Source organism: Typopeltis vanoorti, chromosome 15 (assembly GCF_054136105.1).
Source record: "Typopeltis vanoorti isolate ZY-2024b chromosome 15, IOZ_Tvanoo_1.0, whole genome shotgun sequence".
NCBI classification, from domain to species: Eukaryota; Metazoa; Arthropoda; class Arachnida; order Uropygi; family Thelyphonidae; genus Typopeltis; species Typopeltis vanoorti.
The window spans coordinates 103,803,753-103,828,182 of record NC_143563.1 but is presented as its reverse complement, the minus strand read 5'-3'; the positions used below and the strand labels follow the sequence as shown (position 1 = coordinate 103,828,182).

Below are 24,430 nucleotides of genomic sequence, written 5' to 3'. Positions count from 1 at the left end.
GTAAATTATTTAATTCTATGTGTTTGGTATTAGATTACTTGTCAATACCTCTTGCTTTCAGAAATGAGTTGTAAAGCTACTTGTTCTCAGTATGGAAAAGTTTTTATTTACTTGTATTGTTTCTTTCTTTGCCTTAATTACCCTATGAGCTAAAGGAAAAGTGTGTACCTTTTCCTCTAGTTCATAATTGATAATGTAAGAAATAGTTGATTTCTTATATTGACAGTTTTGTATTATCATTTATAAACTAAAACTGAAAGCGTATTAGTTTACTTTTGAGTATATAATTATTCAAGTAATATACAAATATAATTGTATACAAAGTGTATTAAAACTTTTTCAGATTATTCATCAGGCTTTGGAGGAAAGTTTGGACTTCAGGCAGATCGTGTTGACAAATCAGCTCTTGGATGGGATTATCATGAAAAAATGGAAAAACATGAATCACAAAAAGATTATGCTAAAGGTTTTGGTGGAAAGTTTGGCATTCAAAAAGAACGGCAGGATAAATCAGCAGTTGGGTGGGAATATCACGAAAAGAGTGAGATGCATTCCTCACAGAAAGGTAAGCTGTGATGAGTATTCTGTTTTTACATTGCTATTCAGGTTTTCTCTTTCGCTCAAGACGTTACTTCACCCCAAACAGCTATTAACCTTATACAAATCACAAATTCGTCCAGCTATCAAATACTGCTCTCATATTTGGAGTGTGTGTGTGGGGGAGGTCCTAAAAGCTCCCTCAAAATGCTGGACACAATACAGAGGAGAGCAATTAGATTGATAAATGACCCATCTCTTACCAACTCACTCTCCTTGCTTTTACATAGATGTTTGGTCTCTGCAATTTGTGTATTCTATAAATATTTCCATGGCAAATGTTCATCTGAAATATCATCAATAATTCCCCCACTCAGTACTAAGCCCATTGGAACACATACAGCTGCTGCCCAACATTCCTTCATAGTACACCTTGAAACCAGCAGAACAAGTTTCTTTTCCTTCATTCCTACTGCTATACTGTGGAACAGTGTTTCCCCCTGATGTATTTCCCAAGGAATACAATATGCAGACTTTCAAAACAAATTTAAACAAGTTTCTCCTTTCCCAACTCACTACCCATATGCTGTACTAATGTACTATAGGTTGATCAACCAACCTCTCGTGTATGGGCCCAACATAAAAAAAAAAAAAAATGTTCTGGAGGCTATTGAAAAAGATAATAAAGGCGACATGTAAACTGAAGATAAGGATATCCTTATCTTCAATTATACTTATAGATATCCTTATGGACATCCTAGATGAAGATAAGGATATCCTAATGGAAATATGTCTGGAGTAATTACTTTGAAAGATTGATAAATGAAACTAGCATTGATTACTCTAGAAAATTTTCAAGAAGAATATAAACATAATTACATAACAGTACTCGAGGCAGAAAGAGCTGTCAAAAACTGTAAATGTGGAAAGGCAGCTGGAATAGATATTCAACCAGAAATGTCAATTATGGAGATATAAAAGTTTTGCACTGGCTACACTGCATAATTCTGAAGGCTTGGTCAGAAGATCAAATTCCATTGGAAATGGAGTATAGCTCTCATAGTTCTCATCTATAAGAAAGGAAATAAAACTGAATATGAGAATTACAGAGTAATTTATCTACTTAGTGTTCCAGGTTCCAAATCGAGCTTAGAAGAACAAGTTGGATTCAGGCCAAACAGAGGGTTGTTGGGATCAGATTTTCACTTTATGACAAATAGTTGAGAAATTAGGAATACAACAAGGACCTGTGCTTAAGTTTTATACATCTGAGAATGGCATATGCCCAGGAAGAAGTTTTTCAAAACACTTCAGTTATAAAGGGCACTGCATAGTCTGTTTAAGTTGTGAGTCAGCAGTCAGAATTGAAGGAAATACAGGAAGATGGCTTGATGTAAAATCTGATGTAAGACAAGGATGCATGTATCTCCACTCATCATCTATATGGATTGCATTTTGAAAGAAAGTGGCATTAAACCTGTGGCTCTTTGCTTTATGCAGATGATGTACTCCTAAACACATCTTGTGCAAGGCTCGAGTATTCTATAAGTTAAATAACAGCTGTAACAAATTTGGCATGAAAATCAACAATAAAAAGACCAAAACTATGAAAATATGCAGCAACAGAAAACTTCAGCTGCATTCTGAATGGAGAGCCTATAGATCAAGGGTGGCCAAACCATGGCTTGTGAGAGCTACATGTGGCACTTTGACACATAATGTGTGGCTCACAGAAATATTTTGACTGAGTTCCTTTTTGCATTGCAATTAATATAACAGGTAAAAAAAATTTTTTTCAGGCTTTATAATTATTTACTGGTTTTAAACTGACAGTCCATTGAATTATAATGTAAGTTTAATGTTCATGGTGAGTAAATATATTTAAGAATTTGAATAGTAATTTTAATGCTAGATTTGAGTCAGGGATTAAAGAAACTTCTGATCAGCAAGGATTACAAGAGAATTGTGCTGGGGAATCAGTAATTGTATGACCAGTAATATTTATATAATATTTTTATAACAAAATGTGCATGCGACATTAAAAATGTGTGTGTGTGTATATTTGTTCATGTATTCTGGTCTCTAACTTCTGAAGTTTATCATAAGTGGCTCTTACGTTAAGCAAGTTTGGCCATCCTTGCTATAGAACAAGTAAAATATTTCAGCTACTTAGGCACAGTTTTTAGTAAAGATGGCAAATTAAATCAGGAAATAGATAACAGAATAAGCAAAACTGATATTGTTGGAGCCGGTTGAATAAATTTGTGGAATGAGAGAAATTAGCCAAAGCACTAAAATAGCAGTATAGAAGACAGTGTTCTAACTAATTTTAAGTGAGAATTGAATTAGAAATAAAGCATTTGATCAAAGATCAGACACCACAGATATGAGAGGAGTTAGAAAAATTAGTGGCCTGAACAGATGGCATCAATGGGAGAATCTTATTAAAAATGAAGATATTAGAAATGAACTTGATGTTAGCATTCAAGAATGTGTGAACAGAGCTAATTTAAGATGATATGGCCACTTAAAAAGGACTGAGAGGGAGAACAAGATAGGTAGGTTATTATTATACTGGCACCTCCATGGAGTCAAGACAAAGCACTCACAACTGACTGGCAACCCATTCTACTCATTCACAACTCTCCAAGCAAAACATCTAGTCCCCACATCCCTACTACCCACACCTTTATTTAACTTCCAGGGATGACCCCTTGTTCTTATTCTTCTAGCAGGGTACTGAAACATTTCCCCTGCCTCAATCCTATCAAACCCTTTAAGCATCTTAAATGCTTCTATCATATTTCCTCTTTTTCTCCTATCACCCAACTTCTGCAATCAACACACCTCAATCTATCCTTATAGAGAACATTCTACAGACAACTCACCATCTTGGTCACTCGCCTCTGTATCATCTCCACCACGTCCTCATCCCCAAGAAACCCAGGATACCAGACTTGAGCACAGTAATCCAGATGTGGGTGTATTAAGGCCTTATAAAGAGTTATAACAACTTCCTTATCTCTACTTGTTAATGTGTTCTTCAATAGCCAAGTAATCCTGGAGATTGATTCAGTCAAAGGTGCCTTAGAAGAATGAAATGTTAGGTAGGACAGTATAGGAATGCTGTGGAAAAAAACTTTCTGCAAGAATATAATTTCTTTAATGAGGGTGGTCTGAAAAGTTCTCAACTTCAACCATAGATGGCAACACTATTGGCAAGATTTTTTTTTTCTAAGTTGGTACGTCTGTCATAAGCATCCATGTGAAATTGCAAGTCATTCTATCAAGTAGTTTTTTTTTTTATAGAGCTGTCTGAAGCAAAATTTTTGTCTGCATTCTTTGAAATGGATAAAATTGAGTATCATGTGGCTCTAAAATTCTTTGTAAAAGAAAGTTTAACGGCAAAAGAAATTGATTCGAAGTTAATAAAAGTTTATGGGCACTCTTCTCCTTCGTTTTCGACAATTAAGAAATGGGCTGCCGAGTTTAAATGTCGCCGTATACCTGCCTTAAAGATGTTCCACATGAAGGATGTCCAAAAAGTGTAACAACACCAGAAATCATTGATTAAGTGCATGATATGGTATTGAATGACTGGCAAGTCAGAGTGTGTGAAATTGCTGAGACCATAGGCATTTCAAAAGAATGTGTAGGATATGTTTTGCATGAAGAATTGCAAATGAAAAAGCTTTGTGCAAGATGGGTGCTGCGCTTGCTCACAGCAGATCAAAAATTCATTCGCATGAACATCTCTAAACAGTGCTTGGAGCATTTTAACAAGAATAAAACTGATTTTGTGTGTCGATTTATTACTATGGATGAGACTTGGATTCACCATTACCCACCAGAATCCAAACAGGAGTTAAAACAGTGACAAAAGCCGGTTGTTCAGTGCCAAAGAAGGCAAAGTCAGTTCCATTGTCAGGAAAGGGTGTTTTGGGATGCTAAAGGCATTTTGTTTATTAATTATCTTGAAAAGGGTAAAACAATAACCAGGGAATATTATTGTGATCTTTTAACCAGACTAGATGAAAAAATGCGTGAGAAAAGACCCAGTTTCTAGAAGTAAAATCATCTTTCATCAGGACAATGCACCTGCCTACAAAAGTGTTTTGGTAGTGGGAAAATTAAGGGATTAGCACTATGAATTGTTGGGACATCCACTCTATTCCCCAGATTTGGCTCCCTCTGACTTCTATCTCTTCCAAAAACTAAAACTCTTCCTTGCTGGCCAGTGTGTTTCTTCAAATCAAGAAGTGATTGCTGCTGTAGAGGGATATTTTGCAGATCTTACTGAGAACCACTACAGGGATGGGCTAATGGTGCTGGAGCATCGCTGGAATAAATGTCTTAAGGAAGACTATGTTGAAAAATAAAAATGATTTTGAAATTATAAATTCATTTTTTCATTGTTAGGCCGAGAACTTTTCAGACCACCCTCGCATGGTGAATAATTAATTTTTAAAGTTAAATACATATGTAGTGGATTTATTTAATGAGCACTTTGTAAATGGAGTTTGTACTTATGAAAGTGATCATGCAAAATAAAAGATAATGTCATGAAATTATTTAGTGAATTTGATGTATTTTATATTGATGAGTGATTTTTGCAAAGTGCAGAGATGATAATAGATTTATTTAATGAATCCTTTATGTGAGTGTATTCTACACTAATGATCTATACTTAGAAGAGTGATGATGTGCAAAGTCCAGAGCAGAAAGGAATAATACTAGAGAATCAAGAAGTGAATGAATTGAAAGTGTATATGTGAGGTGCTGAATGTGCTGATTTTTTTAAGGGTACTAGATGCAGTATTGCTTCTTAATTTCAAGGAATGTGTAAACGAGTTGATTGTGCCCTTAATGAGAGTTTTGCAGGAGAACAGGTTGAAGAGTAGTGGAATGATGAAAGTGGTGCCACTGTTCAAGAGTGATGCTGAGACAGATTTTTTTCAGTTATAGACTGGTCTGTTTCTTTACAGCAGTGTTTCCCAAAGTGTCTTACACATACTCCCTAGGGTATGTAAAAGGTCTTTTGTTGAGTACAAAGTACCCCCCTTTTTTTTTTAAATTTTTTAAAATTATTTTTATATTTTTTTTTGTCACTGTTGTTACATATAAGTGCAGATCAATAGTATGATTAATTTTTCATTTAAGATTGTTTCAAATTTTTAAGTAAAAAAATCTACAGAAAAAAAAAAGTGCCTTGTCTCTTGACATGTATCGACAGATCTCCATGAGGGCTTTATCTGGTTGATGCATGATCATGTTCTGACAGCATAGTTTGGACTATTTGCATTAAAAGTTTAAATTCAAATAGTTTGAACCATGTGGTCAGAACACTTTGCTAAATTTTCAAATCATTCACTTGTTAAATTGTAATGGTTCTCAGCGATTGTTGCACCAAACATGCACACCATCTATGCTTGTTTAATCATGTTTATGTTACAAGTTATGACAGATGTACAGCTTATATGCATGAAATTTTCATTAATCTCATTAAACTTTTTTATTATTGTAAAAGGTCTTCATAATCTTTGTTTTTGTTGTATGTATATTGTATTGATATAACTAAAAATGTATTTAATAATTAAAAAAAAAAAATTCACATTTGCAATTTATTATAATGAAAATGTTAGAAAATAAATAACTAGGTTATTTTCATTTGAATAAAATATTTTAACTTCTTCCAAATTGCTTGAGAGGGGATAAAATTACCAATGTTACTGAAGATTTTAAAGGGATATGCGGCTACTGAAAGTAGTAAACATTGATCTGCATTAATTTAAACTACTGAAGGAGTTAAGGTTAGAATACAAGATTCGTCCTGATAGTTCCTCCTATTGGTGGTTCTTCCTGTTTTTCCATGACTACACCCATAAAGGGTTTGAGTTTGAACTGTAGGATCCTGCCTTTCATACTCAGTCTGTTTGCTGTCTTTCTTTGTTTCCATGAAGCTGCCTTGGTGACCAAGGTGAAATTTTGGCTTCACAATTTATTAGATGTGTATTTATTCCTTTAGGCATCGGCATGAAGTGATGCTGATGCCAGTTGTCTCAGGAAGATTTAAACAGACTGGAGATGCTGTATTAAGTGTTTCTAATGTCTGAATTTTATACTTAAGAGTGCACAAGTGTACTGTTGTGTATTATACATTGTATTGGAAAAATTGGATTTGAAATCTATTATCACCAGTGAGATTTGGAGAGGAGGGTCCATGTCAAGAGTGGTGAAGCCTATAGTGAATATTTCTACAGCAATATAAAAAAAAAGGGTGGGGGAGGAGAAACATGCAAAAATAAGGAGGTATAAGATCACACCTAAACTGTTGTCTTGCTGGGTTTGTTTTGATGAGGAAATCTGTCAAGGTTTCAGTGACAAGTAGTTAAGGCAATATTAGAACTCTGGAATGGAGAGAACAAGGAGAGGTTGATGCAACATAAATTAAAGAGATCAGTGATTTGACAAAGATATTTAAGTTTGGTGAGAGGATTTTACATGATTAATACAGAAGGATTATCTATTGAGTGAAGGGATAGAGGAGAAGAATAAGAAGCTGTTTAGTAAAAGTTTTAGAGTTATGTAATCAGCAAGTGAGTTAGGAGTTGATTCTTTCAATACGAAGAGTTGTGGGTATGTGGAGTGCATTTCTAGAAGGTTACAAATATGAAGTATGTAAATGAAAGGTATGTTGCTGGATTCCATGGTATACTTCAAAATAATAAAGCAATGCAACTGTTAAAAAATCATAACCAGTGTTTTCTTGTGTTTGTGTAGGTTCTGTTTACATGCATTTTTCTCTGTATCTAGTTGTAAGCTGTTTTTTAGCTAACTGTATCTGAATGAATATAAAAGTGATTCTGCCACAGTGTTTTGTGATATATGTGAGATGAATATTAATTTGATACTGAGCAGAATGAAATTTTAACTTAACAGATTATGCACAAGGCTTTGGGGGAAAATATGGAGTTCAAATGGACAGGAAAGATAAATCTGCTCTTGGATGGGAAGAAGTGACAAAAACTGAAGCTCATCCTTCACAGGTTGACATGAAATGTGGTTTTGGAGGTAAATTTGGTGTTCAGACTGATAGACAGGACAAGGTAAATATCAAAATTGTTCTTACTTTATATATATATATGTGTGTGTATATATATGTACAAAGTTTTTTACCTTGGGTGTAATATACGTTAAAAGATACCAAGAAATTTTATATACTTGGTTTTCATCCTTTTTTCCCAAGTAAGCAAAACAAAGTTTTGCTTGTGAAATATATTCACGTCTGAGCTACTTGTATATAGAGGCTAATGACTTCATATCACTTGTCTTAATATGTATCCCATAATGCAAAGCACCCCCCCCCTTCAGGCGTGTATATTGCAATGCATGATGGGAAGGGTCACTACCTAGACCGGTTTCGACCTTTATTGAGGTCTCTTTAGTGGGAGCCAGACCTGGGAGAGATACCAAGGTTGAAGTAATACAGAAAGGGGTGTGTGTGCTTTGCATTATGGGATACATACTAAGACAAGTGATATGAAGTAATTTGCCTCTGTATATAAGTAGTTCAGATGTGAATATATTTCATGCACAAAACTTTGTTTTGCTTACTTGGGAAAAAGGATTAAAACCGAGTATATAAAATTTTTTGGTATCTTTAACATATACATTAAAGATACCAAGAAATTTTATAAACTTGGTTTTAATCCTTTTTTCTCAAGTAAGCCAAGTTTGCGCCTGAAGTATTTTCATCTGTATATATGTATATATATGTATATATATATATGTATGTATAAATCAATATTTTAATAAATATTTTATCATTAATATTTGAGTATCATTTGATAATAAAAAAAAATGAATTTCAGACATGATTTCTATATTTGAACAAGTTTATAGAGGTGGTCAATTTCAGAAGGAATGTAATTACAGGTAACCCTCGTATAATGCAGTACTTATACAACGTGGTTTCGGTATAATGTGGTCTTACAAATTGTAGTAACCTTTATTCAACGCGGTTTCAACTTACATAATGCAGTTTCAATTTAACAAGGCCTACATATTCTGGTAACCCTTTATCTTTCATATATTTTTCACCACTTGACTTAAAAATCCAATTTTATCTTTGTTAAATTTCTGTCTGCTGTATCGCGCATGTAGTTATAAGTAGCGAATTTATATTAGATGAAATATCCTTTAGCACGCTCGTACATCAATTGTTTACCTTAGAAAGTTGATAATTGTCTTCGTTTTCTGCCAGGAAATCGAATTAAAAATCGTGTGTTAATCTCAAGCTGAGAACTTTATTTTCTAGTGAGTTTCATACATAATTAATATGTAATGCTTTTTTTTATGTAAAAAGTTTATTTTTATACTAATGGCCACTAAAACTGAAAATAAAAGGGAAAAAAATAACATTGAAGAGAAAATTTATTTCTTTCGAAGAAAAAAAAAAAAATTAAAATCTTGGATCGGTTGAAAAATGAAGAAAACCAGGAGTTGTTTCAAGGACTCTGAATTTAAATGAATCAACAATTCGAACAATCAAACGTAATTAACATAAAATCTGAGAAAGTGTTATTGTTGGGTCAGCGGTAAGTGCAAAGCACATTGCTCATGTGCGTGATATTCTAATGGAAAAATAGAGAAATCTCTAATGATTTCGATAGAAAATTGCACTCAAAAGAAATTCCTTTGGATGGAAATCTTATTAAACAAAAAAATTTCAAAGTTTATAAACATTTAAAAGAACTTGATGAAGATTCTTCAGAAGAAGCTCTCAACGTGGATTTTGTGCCAGTAAGGGTTAGTTCAAAAACTTTAAAAAGAAGTTTTCTTTGCATAGTCTTGAAATCCAGGGCGAATCAGCATCAGTAGACATAGACGCTACCTGGAAATATCCAGGAGAACTTTTAAAAATCATCGAAAAAGGTGGTTATAGTTCAGACTAATGTGAACACCTGCTCAGATTCAACATTGAAAAACTGCAGCATAGTGGTAAGCAAGGTGTCTTATTATGACTTTTCGAAAACGAATCCAGCCGAAGTATGCAACGAGAATTATACAAATGATGTCCAAGAGATATCAAGCGATGATGACATCCATCCACTCATAAATAAAGAATATCTACGCAGTGTTATTTTTGAAGACAGTGATGATGATTAACATATGCACTTTATTTATTTTGCCTAAAACATTTATGCATTTATATGCAATGAAGTTTACGTACAATTTGTAATTTTTATACTTTTATACTATTACTAAATCACTTAAGTAATTGACAACGTAGATAAGAATATAAATTAAATTGCACTTTAATAAATATTTCTGATATTTCGGCAATGTCACGTTGCCATCTTCAAAAGGAACTTACAAAAAAGGCACGTGCACGTAGGCACTACAACAAAGTAACTGAGAATGAAGTGATGAAGCTATTGTTCTCCTAAAAGTCCCGATGGTGCCCCTTAGCAGGCTATGTAGATGTTCTTGGCCTTTGGGCTGAAGGTCTGCTGATGTAAGCCTCCCAAATTTGGGGCAGTCTCATACAACCAAATTTGTTGAGGTTTGGAGAGTTTCTTAGGGCTGAGGCTGATTCCATGAATAGTCTTTCGAATTTGTATTTGTACGGTGTATTACTGTAGCTGTATTCTGTGGCGTGTATCCAGAGCATGGTCTGCAAGACCAGAGTGGCTGTACTTGTGAAACCGGATGTAATCCTTGTGTTCTGAAATAAATCCATTATTTCGGAACACATATGGAATAAATGATGGATTTAGAGTAATCTAATCCATCATTTATTCCATATGTATAAAATAGAGTAATCCTTGTTGTGAAGGGGGGAGAGGGAAAACCAACAAACCAGTTGTGGTTTGTTGGTTTCAATATTTTTTGGATTTTTTTTGGGGGGGGGGTAGCTATTGTCTGAGAAAGTGTTGAGGATGTGATTTAGTTCAGTGTTTAGGGCCCTTGTCGTTAGAACAGATTAGTTTAGCCCTGTTTATAGTGTTTTCACCACTCCATATTGTTGTGGGGGGGGAGAGGATTGTTGGTGAATGTACCTGCCTGTATGGGTGGGTTTTCTATAAACTGAGAAAACCAAGGTTCCATCAGGCTAGCGGGTGACTAGTGTGTCTAGGAAAGGGAGGCTGTTGTTTTCCTCTTTTTCCAGGGTGAACTTGATTCTGGGGTGTTGGTTGTTCAAGTGTGTTAAGAAGGAGAGGAGTGTATCAGAGCCATGTGGCCAAATAGCGAACACATCATCAACATAGCAAAGCCATGTGGTTGGTTTTTGTGGAGCAGAGGCTAAGACTTTTTCTTCAAAGGTCTCCATAAAGAAATAGGCCAAGGGTGGGGATCTTTCTTTGGCCAAACAGGCAGGGCAGCGGATATCAGAATTTTGGAACACAAGGATTACCTCCGGTTTCACAAGTACAGCCACTCTGGTCTTGCAGACCACGCTCTGGATACACGCCACAGAATGCGGTGGAAGAAAGCTACAGTAATACACCGTAGCAAATACAAATTCAAAAGACTATTTATGGAATCAGCCTCAGCCCTAAGAAACTCTCTAAACCTCAACAAATTTGGTTGTATGAGACTGCCCCAAATTCGGGAGGCTTACATCAGCAGACCTTCAGCCCAACGGCCAAGAACACCTACATAGCCCGCTAGGTGCCACCAACAGGACTTTTAGGAGAACAATAGCTTCGTCACTTCATTCTCAGTTACTGTGTTGTAGTGCCTACGTGCACATGCCTTTTTTGTAAGTTCCTTTTGAAGGTGACATTGCTGAAATATCAGAAATATTTATTAAAGTGTAATTTAATTTATATTCTTATCTACGTTGTCAATTCCTTAAGTGATTTAGTAATGCATAACCAACGTATAAGCTTGTCTACGAGAACTTTTATACTATGTATTTGTTTCATAGTTTATATGTTTTCTTAACTTACAAGAATTACCTGAATTAAATAAAACTATATTTCTGTTGGATATGTCATTGTTGTTTATATAATTTAAAAAAAAAAAAAAAAGATTTCAGAACATAACCCTACTTTTTCTATGTGATCTGAGTCTTGCATAACGCGATTTATATAACACTCCATTTCTATGGAACCTAACATCTGCATTATATGAGGGTTACCTGTATATATTTATTTATTTATTTTTGTCTACATAGTGATCTCAAATACGAAAGCTTTTCTACATTTAGCACTATAGTACCATAGAAAGTTAAGAGAAAAGAAACTTCTTGACATTGGTATTTCTATATTCAAATTTTTGTAGCAATTAATAATGCTCATGCTAAAGTATTCCTGATAATAAACTTAAACAAAAAAATGTTCTGCATGAAATGGCATGTCTTGTGTGATTACTCTTGACATTTTCAGTGTATTTGATCTGGTCTGACATGTGGGCCCACTTAGGAAACTACTGTTATGTGGTCTTTCTTCTGCCTATTATAAATGGGTTGCCCAGTTTCCTTTGTTCATATACCATGTCATGGCAGATGGCTTTGCGTCTTCAGATTTTCCTACCATTATTGGAATGCCTCAGGGCTGTGTGCTTGTTCCCACTCCCTCTGCCTATATGCAAATGACCATCTGCTACTGCATTTCCTCCCAAGATCTTTTTCAGGGTCTGCTATATCCAAATGCAGACATATTCTTCAGTAAGAGTGAGGTCACTCTCATTGCATTCATTATTCCAAAACAGTCCTGTCTTCTTTTTTTTTTCAAGAAGAATGTCATCTCATCTCTCCTTACATTTGATAATACTGAAATTTCCAAACAAGATCAGATCTTGTGCCAACATGCCAGCCTAATGTTTGAAATTTAGTGTTGTATACCAGTACAGGAAAGGTGCCAAAAGTGAATTGCTCTTTTTATGTTGTGAGCAATTAAGTAGTTTATTTCAGTGTTTGAACCTGAAATTAAGAATTATTATAGCTTTTGCCATTTTCATGAAAAAATTATAACTATCTTACACTATGAAAAGAACTTTGTTACTATTTAAAAACAGAGGGTAGGAAAAAAAGAGATAGAGAGAGTGGTGGTTGTATCTGTATTTTCACTTTATGGAGATTCAGAATGCTTAAAAAAAATGACAGGAAACTCATTGGTTGTTCCACTCAGTGGCAGGAAAAAACTGCTACTGAGTAGAATCTCTCTACTTCGTGATGACAATTAATAAATGTCATCAGTGGGAACCAGAAGAGATACCGAGGTTTCCTATATACAAGTAGTCAATAAAGTTGCCAAGAAAATTATATTCTTGATTTTATCCTTTATCCAAGAGTGTAAGCAAACAAAGTTTGCATGCAAAGTAACTTCACAACTGGGAGCTAATACTTGAGTGTGGGTATGAATTCTTCATTACTTCAATCTTGGTATCTCTTCTGAATCTGGCTCCCACTGATGAGATCTCAATAAAGGTTGGGTAGTGGCCCTTCCCATAATGCATAGCATTATACATATCCATAAGGATATGTGGCTTGCATTATGGTATACTAAGGTAATTGATTAGTCATTAATCCCTCAATACAAGTAACCTAGTCGTGAAGTTACTTCATGTACAAACTTTGTTTTCTTACACTTGGATAAAGGATGAAACCAAGAATATAATTTCTTGGTATCTTTAATTTATAGTATAACCAAGTAAAAAAAACTTTCAAGATATTCTTACATCTATTTCATAGCCATCTTTTATATTTATTTTTCTACTAGGATTTTATGCCATTTTACTTTTTTATTACTTGGTATAATTTTAGGAAATATTTCATTTATAATTATTGTTATTTCAATTTTTATGTATGGTGTTCAGACCTATATGAGGGTTGTTCGATAAGTCTGTGCAAAAATGAAGAAAACATAATTTTTTTGGGACAAATATTTTTTATTTTTCAACATAGTCTCCTTTGAGGTCTATGCACTTAATCCAACGATGCCCGAGTGTTTTGATCCCATCCATATAGTATGATTTGTCCAACTCTTCAAAATAGGCAGTTTTTTTGGCAATCACCTCATTGTTTGATGAAAATCTCTTTCCTGCCAGCCATTTTTTCATGTTTGGAAACAGATAGTAGTCCGAGGGAGCCAAATCTGGAGAGTAGGGGGATGCAAAGGACTTCGTAGCATAAATCAAACAATTTTGCAGTCGCAATTGCAGAAGAATGAGCAGGTGCGTTCGTTTTTCCTTTATTTCATTATTTAAACAATCCAGTGAAGACACAATACACTCTGGTAATTGTTTTTCCCTTTTCCAAGAAGTCTATGAAGATTATGCAACAAGCATCCCAGAAGACAGTGGCCATAACCTTTCCTGCTGAAAGGTTATGGCCACTTTCTTTGGTGCAGATTCCCTGCTTGTAACCCATTGTTTTGACTGTTCCTTGGTCTCAGGCTAGTAGTGATGAATCCATGTTTCATCCACTGTTACGAAATGATGCAAAAATTCCTCTGGATTCTGTTGAAATGGCTTCAAGCTTTCTTGCAACAGTTCACATGTTGACGCTTTTGATCCAGTGTGAGCAAATGCACCCATCTTGCAGATAGTTTTCTCATATGTAAATGTTCATGTAAAATATTATGTACGTGGTCATTTGAGATGCCCACAGCCTTAGCAATTTCACGCACCTTCACTCTTCTATCATCCATCACCATATCATGGATTTCTTCAATAGTTTCTGGAGTAATGATCTCAACAGGGCATCCAGAACATTCACTGTCACTTGTGTTCATATGGCCACTTCGAAAGTTACTAAACCACTTATAAACCATTTTAATTGAAGGTGCAGACTCACCATAATGTTTATTAATCTTAGCTTTGGTTTCCTGAGCCGTTTTGCCTTTCAAAAAGTAATGTTTAATCGCTACACGAAATTCTTTCTCATCCATTTTTCACAAATCATGGTACTTGATCGATTCAAATGAATGCCGAACACAGAGTAATAGATCTATATGACTGAAACTTAGTGTGATCCTCCAACAGTTGCCAGCAACTAAAAATAACTTTGATATGTACTGGTGGTGTCATCGCTTAGACTTTGCATGGACTTATTGAACAGATATGCCACTTATTTATTACATGCATTTTGGCACAACTGCTTATAGATTTCCTTGCACCATTAAACCCCAAAACATACATCTATCCCCCCCCTCCAAGAAACCCATGTGACCAGACTTAAGTATAATCCAAGTGTGACATCAGGGTCTTATAAAAATGGATGAAAACTTCCTTATCTCTTCTTGTTAGTATGTTCTTCAATAACCAAGTAATCCTATGAGGGTGGTTCCATAAGTTTCCAGCCTGATCAGAGAACTTTTAGAGGTGATAGAAAGAAAACAACTGTGTCATTTTTTCTTCCTTTTATTTCAACACTTTTCACATCTTTGAATTAACATTTCTATGTTCTTGAAAAAATAGGCTGTGCTTTTGTGTGCAAAATGGCCTAAAACTGTATCTTTCACCTCACTCATTGTCATCTGCAAATCAAATTTTCTTCCTTGAAGGTCTTTCTTCAGTTCCAGATCTGGACTGTAGGGTGGGTGTTCAATCTCTTAGAAGCCACAGTCCTTCACTGCAGCCTTTGCAACAATAGCCGTATGGACTTGAGCATTGTCGTGAAGTAGGCAAACATCACGATTCAGTATTCCTCGTCTCTTCTCCTTTATGGCATCATGCAGTTTGTGCAGGAGTGAAGCATAATATTCTGCTTTCATGGTGGTATTCCTGTATTCCTTTCCTTGAAGTTGATCAAGAGAATTTTCTGACAATCCCAAAAGATTGTTGCTATGATCTTCTTGGTGGGCTGAGTGACCTTAGCTTTTCTTTCGTGGTGCTTTGCAAGGTTTGCACCACTCCATTGATTCCCTTTTGGAAAGAGGATCATAATAAAGGACCATGGTTTCATCCCAGTTGATAATGGACTCCAGCACTTTCTGATTCCCTTGACAAAACTCTAAAGACGTTCAGGGACAGGTCATACAATGCTCCTTCTGAATTGAAGAGACAAGTCAGGGCACCCACCTTGCACTGATCTTTGCATCAACTTTGCTGAGATTTCTTTGAGCTTCATCTGTCTTTCATTGAGCAATTCCTCCTCAACAGGAGAGGCATTTTCCTCAGTCATCACTTCCACAGGTCGACCATCAAGAGAATCATCTTTGATACTCTCTCTCTCTCTTCCTAAGCGAAACTGTTTAGCCCATTCCTTCATGATGGAATATGAAGAAGCTTCCCTATAAACACCATCCAATCACTGTGTGATAGAACGTGGAGAAAGCCCTTCTTTGATAACAAACTTTATCACAGTGTATTACTCAATTCTAACATTACAGCGACTTAATGTGCCACATGTTAGTCAAACAAGTGCCTCCAATTGACTGATGCAGGTAGAGAGTTGAAACTGGTACACTAACCTTCCCATAAATGGTGTTATCTGTCACACATGGCATTTAAAAATTGGCACGAATTTTGTATGTCAGGCCAGAAACTTTTGGAACTTACCTCGTATAAGCTGCCTTGGCCACCTTGGCAATATTCCTTCTGAACTTCAACTCCCTATTTTGCAACTTCCAAATCCCTAATTTCATCAATATCCTGGAGTACAGCTCCATTGTATGGTTACACTAGGGATCCCAGATACATTGGAAAAAAATATGGAACACTTATGACTTAGGATGAAAGTTTAGTATGCGCATCCATCTGTGGCTGCGCATACTAAACATATCACCAGTCTTACAAAACGATTCTAACTTTCCAAGTGTGTGCATGGTAAGGTTTACTATGCACACACTTTACTAAGTATAAGTAAACAAATAGTAAATCCAATTGTTAGACTGCATATTTTCATTAAGCCACTTTAAGTTTCCTTCAAATGGTTTTTTACTTACTATTATAGATACAAAATGGCATGGGCCAAGTGGACCGTTTCGTGCTATTTAAAGCTGAGCCAATATCATGGCACAAGCCAGAATGTCAATGCACATGCACACTGTTCTAACAAACTTATCATTGTTGCAATGTTGTCATCACTCGCCTTGAGAAAATAACGTGTCTACAGTTCCATGTAATGAGGGAGAGCGATGTTTGTAATAGAATAGAAATTGTAACTCATCGATTTTGTTATTCAGTCTTGAACTCTAAAATACAGGACAAAAAGTTGCCCCGAAGAATTTTCTCGGGACAGTGGGGCGCATTAGCCAAAAACGGGACAATCCCGTATTTTACGGGATGTCTGGGATCGGAGCCCTAGGTTACACAGCTTATAATGCATAACTTTATAATTTTTTTCACACTAAACTGACATTCATTATCTTTCATCCTCTGTTGATCTATTTAAATCATCCTACAAGCCTCTCTACAGCTCTTGGTTTAACTATTATGCTATCCAATTTTGCATCATCAGCAAACAATATTGTGGAAAGGGCCTCTGCAATCCTACCACTTATTTTTGCAGTGACTTCACTCCAAAATCCTAATATGGTTGTATCTTATAATAAATTTCGTGCTGCAAGGGGAAACACATAGAGTGAAAAAGTAAAGTAATAAACAATATGAAATAAACTATAAATTACAAATCACAAAATATTACAAATGGCACAGCAGTCGACAGGATTTAATCCACTTAAATGACACCAAGAAAATTGTGGATTTTGAGACAGTTTTGGTAACAGGTCAGGCAGTTATAAGTTTTAACTTTTGAGAAACTTTTCTTGTTAAATAATCATGAATATTGAAGTTACGAATAGTGACCAATCAAATAATGCCACGATGGGCGACGAGGAATTTTTTCGTACCATAAACCCTCAACTGGTCATCCTACAATTTTCTGGTGACGATAATGACGATGTCTTAGTATTTTTTTAGTTTCATAGAGGAGCTGAGAAGGGTGGGTAATTGTTCAGATTTCCAACTGTTAATTCTACTTAGGAGCAAACTGGTCGGAAAGGCCAAGTATTCTGTATTCATCCCTGATGCTTAGGGACATTTTAGAATACACTAAGTTCAAGGACACCTTGATTTCCCAGTTCTCCAAAGTAAGAAGGGTAAGCCCAAACCTTTGGAAATTATAGAGGTGCACTCAAGAAAAGATGAGAGCGTAATGGACTTCTACAATAAACTACTGACCATTGCAAATAGTCTGAAGGCCTTCAATGACGATAAACCTCATCTTGACTGGACGGTATTCCAGCAGTTCAGGTTAAGAATCAAAGATGAACTAAAGGAGACTGCATACAAAAAGAGGATCACCAATCATGAGGAACGTTAGCTCACTGTGAAGGAGATAGAGGAGAAGCTTGGAGACATTCGTCCTGCTTCTAACAGCAGCCAAGTTCATGTAATTAAAAAGACAACTGATTCCTCTTGTGAAGTTAAGTGTGAGAAGAACTCAAGTAAGATTAAAGGAAAGTCTATGAAAGATCGTAAGGAGGAAAGGAAGGAGGAACAAGGAAATGCGTTTAACATCAAACATATAACTGAAAATGAGACCATCCCGAAAGAAATAAAACCTGGAGGAATTACGCTCGATAATCAGACAGGAGGTAGAAAGGATGCAGCAGCAGCCTATGATGGAGCGGCTTGATGCGGTTATTAAGCAGCTGGGGGAACTAACAGCAAAGACCTCTGAAATAAATCCACGTCAAAAATAAGGGAATAATGAGGCAAAGATCAGAAAAGAGCCCCCCTCCTCCTCCCAATGTTTTGTTTATAACAAATATGGGCACATGACTTGGAACTGTTTTAGGAATAAGAGACCCTCCAACAGAAATAATAGATATGAGTCCAACCTTGTGCTTACTCATCATGGCCATACTAACAGATCATGGAGGAGAGAAAACAAGATCAGAAAATATCCAAAGAAATCCAAAACGACCATTAGGGGCATAATTCAAGGAATGCCTTGTGACGTCCGATTAGGTACTGGTTTCCAGGCCTCTGTCATAACAAGAAGTCTTTTTCAAAGATTAAAATACTGTCTATGGAAGGGTATATCTGAACTGAAGAGACCAATTAAGCTAATGGGAATTTCAACACCCAGGATATGTGCTTCAAAGAGAGTAAGAATTAGATTGTACTTACCAGAGTTCAATTTGTGTGTCTCGCAAAAGTTATTGGTCCTCCCTAGGACATCTCGCCCAAGCATGCAAATAATTTTAGGAACTGACTTCCTAGAGAAACACAAGTTCTCTTGCGATTTTGCTGCAAATGAGATTTTCCCTAATGGGTATCATGCGGTCAGGAAAAGGGATCAACGTCTTAAAATATCAAGTAGAGAGAACATTTGATGAGAGAGAGAGTGAAATAGTGGCAGGTTGAGAGGGATAAAGAAGAATGTCAAAATGACCACATTTACTCTTCATTAAGTTCATCATCTGAAGGGAACAGTCACTCGGAAGCCTTGAATGATGCCTATTATATCTGAAACGTCTTAAAATATCAAGTAGAGAGAACATTTGATGAGAGAGGGTGAAAGAGTGAATTTCCTCCAAATAGGAAGATATCCTTTTGCAGCAGAAATGCAAATGCTGAATGCAAAAGGGGCGGGCTCTGACATTGCAAATGCCAGAGTCCCTTTTGTGAGAATAGGCCATATCCTGAGCAGGTGGAGTTGACTTGACAGGGAGAGGCTGTATATTGCACATCTCTGTCCATTAGTGGCCCTGTTGAAGAATCCTTAGGTGTTGGAACATAGGAGATATCTGTGCTTTTAGAAATATCTGTACTTAGATTAAAGTTTATTACTGTGGTTATAATGTAATTTTGTTTTGAAAGACAGGGACTGAAGAATATAAGAGATTACATAGAGAAGCCAGACAAGCCATCAGGATGGACAAGCACAATTATTATGCTAACAAATGGGAAGAAATAGAGTTCCAGATGAGGAAGCACAGTTATAAAAGGATGTTATATTTAGTTCATGACCTGAAGCCCAAATTTAAGCCCAAATTGAATGTTATCAAAAACTGGAATGGAGTAGTATTAACAGAAGAACTGGAAATCAAAAACAGATAAAGAGTTCTATGAGTAACTGTATATCATAGAGAATAAGGAAAATTTTTAAGAACTCTTTCTCAAAAAAAAAAAAAAAATTCCAATTTGGAACCTCCTTCACTTAGCATGAAACTGAAAGAGCAATTAAACAGTTTAACAGCAATAAGGCCCCAAGTGCAAATGAAATCCCAGCAGAGTTAATTAAGGTCATAGGGGTTGGAGGGATAAGAGTATCAAAGATTGATTACAAGTATGTGGGAGACAGGATTATGGCCTAGAGACTAAAGTATGTCAGTTTACATACCACTGAGAATGGAAATGGGAAGGATTTCAAGGACTATCAAACTATTTGTTGAATCACTTATGCAAGCAAGATTTTTATTAAAGATCATTATAGGATTGAGGCCAAAGTTGAGGAGGTGGAGATGCTGAGGAACAAACAGGTTTTAGAAAGGTAAGGTATCACTGATCAGATCCTTTGCCTTAAACAGATCACTGAGAAATATAAAGGGTTGAGACTCCTGTTCATAATGTGTTTCATGTACTACCCAAAGTGACTGGGTTCAGTATGTGAAATTGCCAAGAAGCCACGGTATGAACAGGTGTTTGATTTGATTTGCAAGGAAGTCGAGGTAGGATGCCTACTTTCTTCACCTGTTTAGTATCTAAGTTGAGGACATCATGTGTGTAGCATTGGATGAGCTTAAGATGAATTAGGATAGGTAGCAGATGGATCAGTAATCTGAGGTATGCTGATGATATAATACTCATTTGTAATGACAAAAATTAGGAAAAATCCTTGAGATCAGCAAGAACAGTAATAGTAGCAAGAATGATAATGATATCAGCAAGGTTAGTGCAGTCTCTTGAGAAACAAGTATAAAAAGTCTGCAAATTCGTGTACTTGGGATCCTCATTAATGCAAAGAATTGCTGTTCAGTAGACATCAGAAGAAGATTAGGAATGGCTAAACCAATGGTCAGAGTCTTGTCTAAAATCTGGAAGGATGGATTTATCTCGACAGGAACAAAGCCGAGGATTCTGGATCTAGTTGTTTTTTCAGTAGGAGCTTATGAATTTGAAACTTTGAACCTAAAGAAGTCTAAAAAAAAAATAGATATCTGCTTTTGAGATGTAGTGTTATAAGAGACTGTTGAAGATCTCATATAGTTAAAGGCAGACAAATGGATGGGTGCTAGAAAGGATCAGTAGAATTTAAAACTCCTTAAGGATATTGACAGAAGAAAGCTGAAGTACTTTGACACATTAAAAGAATGTAAACAGGACAGGACTTCTTAAAACAGTAATAGAAGGTAAATTCTATTACTGTTTTAAGAAGTCCTGAACACATACGGATCTATAGTCAATACATACTTAATCCCTCATTAGGAGGGCTCAACCATCCTAAGGGACAGGGAAGGAAAGGGGTATCCCCCATACGAAATAAATAATCCACATTAATCTGGTAATTATACCTTGCCAACTGATATGCCTTGATCATGTCCCCTCTCCTCCTACAATTTGTATTCTCTCAATCCATTCTCATACTCCACATTCCAGAGACCCGAAACAACTTAATCATCTCTGAACCTTCTCCAACCACTCATCATTCTTTTGAATATCAGGTGACCAAATCTTTGCACAGTAATCAATAATTCATGTGTGGTCTGATCAAACCCTTGTAGTATGGAATCATAACATCTCTACTTCTACGTGTCAGTGTTCCCTGCGTCATTGCTATAATCCACTGTGCTGTCCACATAACATTAGCAAAATGCCCCTGAAATTTCAGGTCTCTTATCTACCATCACTCCAGATCTTTCATTTCCTCCACTTCCTCTAAGATATTCCCACCAATCTTATATTCTACATCCCATCTTTGCTTCCCAAATTTCAAAACCTTACACTTTGCTATGTTGAACTGACATTCTCACACACACTTATCCATTCACCAATCTATTCAAGCTCCTTTGCAAGGCTACAACATCCACTCTAATAGCTCTCCCCAACTTTGCATCACCATTCAAGCCTTTTTCCTGTGTGTAGCTTGAGTGTGAGCAAAATGACAGTGAGACGTAGATCAGCACGAAAGATGAATGCAGATAGCATAGATTTCTCCAAAATGGGGAGTTGCCATGAATGCAATATGCATACGTGGAGAAAGATTGAAGATATTTGTGTTGAGTGGATTAATAGGAGCGATGACAGAGTTTAGGTGTGCAAGAAGTGTAATGTGCTTATGGATTATGAGATTTCATCAAATGTGAGCTGTAGTGTGCAAAAGATCATGGATGTAGCTACAGAAATAAGCATTGTTGATGATGAGTGCATGAAAGATGATAACGGTAAGACAGTGGATGTAACTGGTGGTGATGAGTTGTAAGACAGTGGGAATGACTAGTAGCATGTTATCGGCAGTAAAATAGCAGAAACTCATCATCATCATCATCTTCCTTATACCCTCTTTTACCTTGCGGTGTCGAGGGTCCATTGATCATCGGAACTCACTCCGTTTACAGGATAAGGTGGTCAGCCTTATGCCCCGGTGTATCCTATGGCCTGTAGTGTTGGGTTCTCAAGGCCAGTTTGCCTGCTTTGCGGGATGAAAAACCCCAGAATAAACTGGGGAAAAACCCTGCTGTCCACGCCCAAGACTGGCTAACTTGGCTATGGCTGAGGAAAATCCTTCAGCTCCTCATGTCACCGACGGGAGTCTCAAACAGAAACTCAAGGTAGTGAAAATGTGATTGGCATAAACATTTGCATGGAAATGAGAAAGAGTGGGGTGAAAGATAGCCTCTTGAAAGAGATATTGAATGATTTGAGAGTAGTCCTGTATGGTGAGTGAAAAGGTGCACAAGATTTGTTTTCCAGGAGGTAGAATGAGCAGAGTGATTGAATTTGGAAAAAATGGAATAATGTTTAAATAAACTTGTACAGGATAAGAAAAAGAATCAGAACAAGAAGAGGCAAGAAAGCACTGAAGTTAATAAATGATAACAGGTGTGTGGAGTAAGTTTGATAATAGAAATGACTTGTATAAAACAACAAGGTAGGTCAATTAAAATATAAGAAAAAAGAAAGAATATGGTATAGTGATTCAGTCATGAAATTTGACAGAAAAGTCTGTTGGAAGAAGTGAGAAAGAAAAATGAGAGTGAAAATTGTTGGTTTGCTATCAAGATACAACACTACTGTGTTAAGAAGGAAGGCTATGTTAGCAAATGGTTCAATGTTTGCTTTGTAGAAGGAATGGATGTGAGGCTTTAGATGTGTAGAGTGAGTTTGATAGTAGAAATGACTTGCATAAGAGGAATGGCATGCACTTGAATGGATTTGTCATCAGGAGTCTCAAGAATTTATTTACTGGGATGAGACCTAATGTCAAGAGCCACGAATACTAGATCATTATGAGAGGAATGGTGAAAATGTGTTTGTAAGTTGAACTATGGTATGGAAATATGATAATGATATATCATTGAGCATAGGTATGTATCTGGAAACAAAGAGTGGAAATGTATGCTTTGAGTTTGGACTTTTCGAATGCATCTGGGAAGAGGAAAAGAGAAACTTTTCCAACTGGATGATGTAGATTTAAGTATAAGAAAATGCTAAGTGGTAATTTGTTTATGTCTGTACACAAATGCCAGAAGCATCAGGAACAAAGAAATAGGGTTTGTTGCTTTGGTGAACATGCTGTAGCTTTAGATTAAATTTTTCTATTTAGATTGGCATTAATGAAACCTGGTTATCAGAGTTAAATATTGTAACTGGGATCAAGTGTAAAGGGCATAATATTTTCAGAAATGACAGAAGAAATAGGAGGTGAGAGTACTATTCTCATATATGATAGATGATATCAGATGACTTGAGTCCACTTATAGTAGAAACTCATGAAAGCAGAAATGTGTGATAATGTTTCATGTAGCAGTGAGTTATATGGTGTGAAGTGTAGGCCAATAGGATGAAATATATGATGGGGTGTTGCTAGAGACCTGACAGTTCAGCTGCTGGGGACAATGAAATGCATTTCATTGTGGTTATGGTTGATTTAAATTAAATCTAAATATTAATTGGGTGGAAGAGAAATCTCATGATAAGAATCGGTGACAATTTATTGATTTGTGAGACAACTTCCTTAAGCATCATGTGAAAGAAGACACTCGAGGTCATTGAGTGTTAGATTTGATCATAGCGTCAGAAGGGATCTCAGTTAAGAATGTGACTATTTTACCACCAGTCGGTGGTAAAATAGTCACATTCATGACATGGTTATATGCTTAACCACAATAATGACAGGTTATATGCTTAACCACAAAGCTGGAAATTATGACAAACTCAGGAAAATACTACCGTTGGTCCCATGATATAATTTACTGAATAATAAAGATAACAGCAGTACATGGGAATCTTTGAAAAAAGTGCTTAAATGAGGTGGTATCTCAATATATCCCTAGAGTTTCAAGAACAAATATGGTGAGAGCAAAATGTATATGCAATCTTATTAAGCAAGAGATGCATAAAAAGATGATATGGAAGGATAATCTTGAGAATAAAAGGAAGAAGTGTTATGAAATATATAAAGCACAGGCTAGACAAGTTAAGAGTATTGCAGAGAAAGCTAAATCAAATAAATAAAAATTTGGCTGTGCAGGCTAAAGGCAATCCAAAAGAATTTTTTCATTATGCTGTGAGCAAAAGAAAGAATAAATGTGGAAGATCAGCTTTACTGAATGCAGATGGTACATTTGTATCAGAAGCCAATGCGATTGTTCAGTTAATAAGTACTCACTTTGCTGAAATGCATGAACCAAGTGTATGTAACATGGTGCACTACTACTATTCCATTGGATGAAGAGATAAAGGTGCATAAGTATGAGGTTGCAAAGCTGTT

The 24,430-nt window shown here is 36.0% G+C and overlaps 1 protein-coding gene across 2 annotated transcripts in view; it reads left to right on the top strand.

Moving 5' to 3' along the window:
- Cortactin (cortactin) overlaps nucleotides 1–24,430 on the top strand; it is a 280,366-nt gene that overhangs the window by 97,253 nt on the left and 158,683 nt on the right. For both annotated transcript variants that reach the window (XM_090405825.1, XM_090405824.1), the window contains exons 7-8: nucleotides 344–565; nucleotides 7,477–7,643. In XM_090405825.1, the coding sequence (XP_090261951.1) occupies nucleotides 344–565; nucleotides 7,477–7,643 (389 nt within the window). The remainder of the gene's footprint in view (nucleotides 1–343; nucleotides 566–7,476; nucleotides 7,644–24,430) is intronic.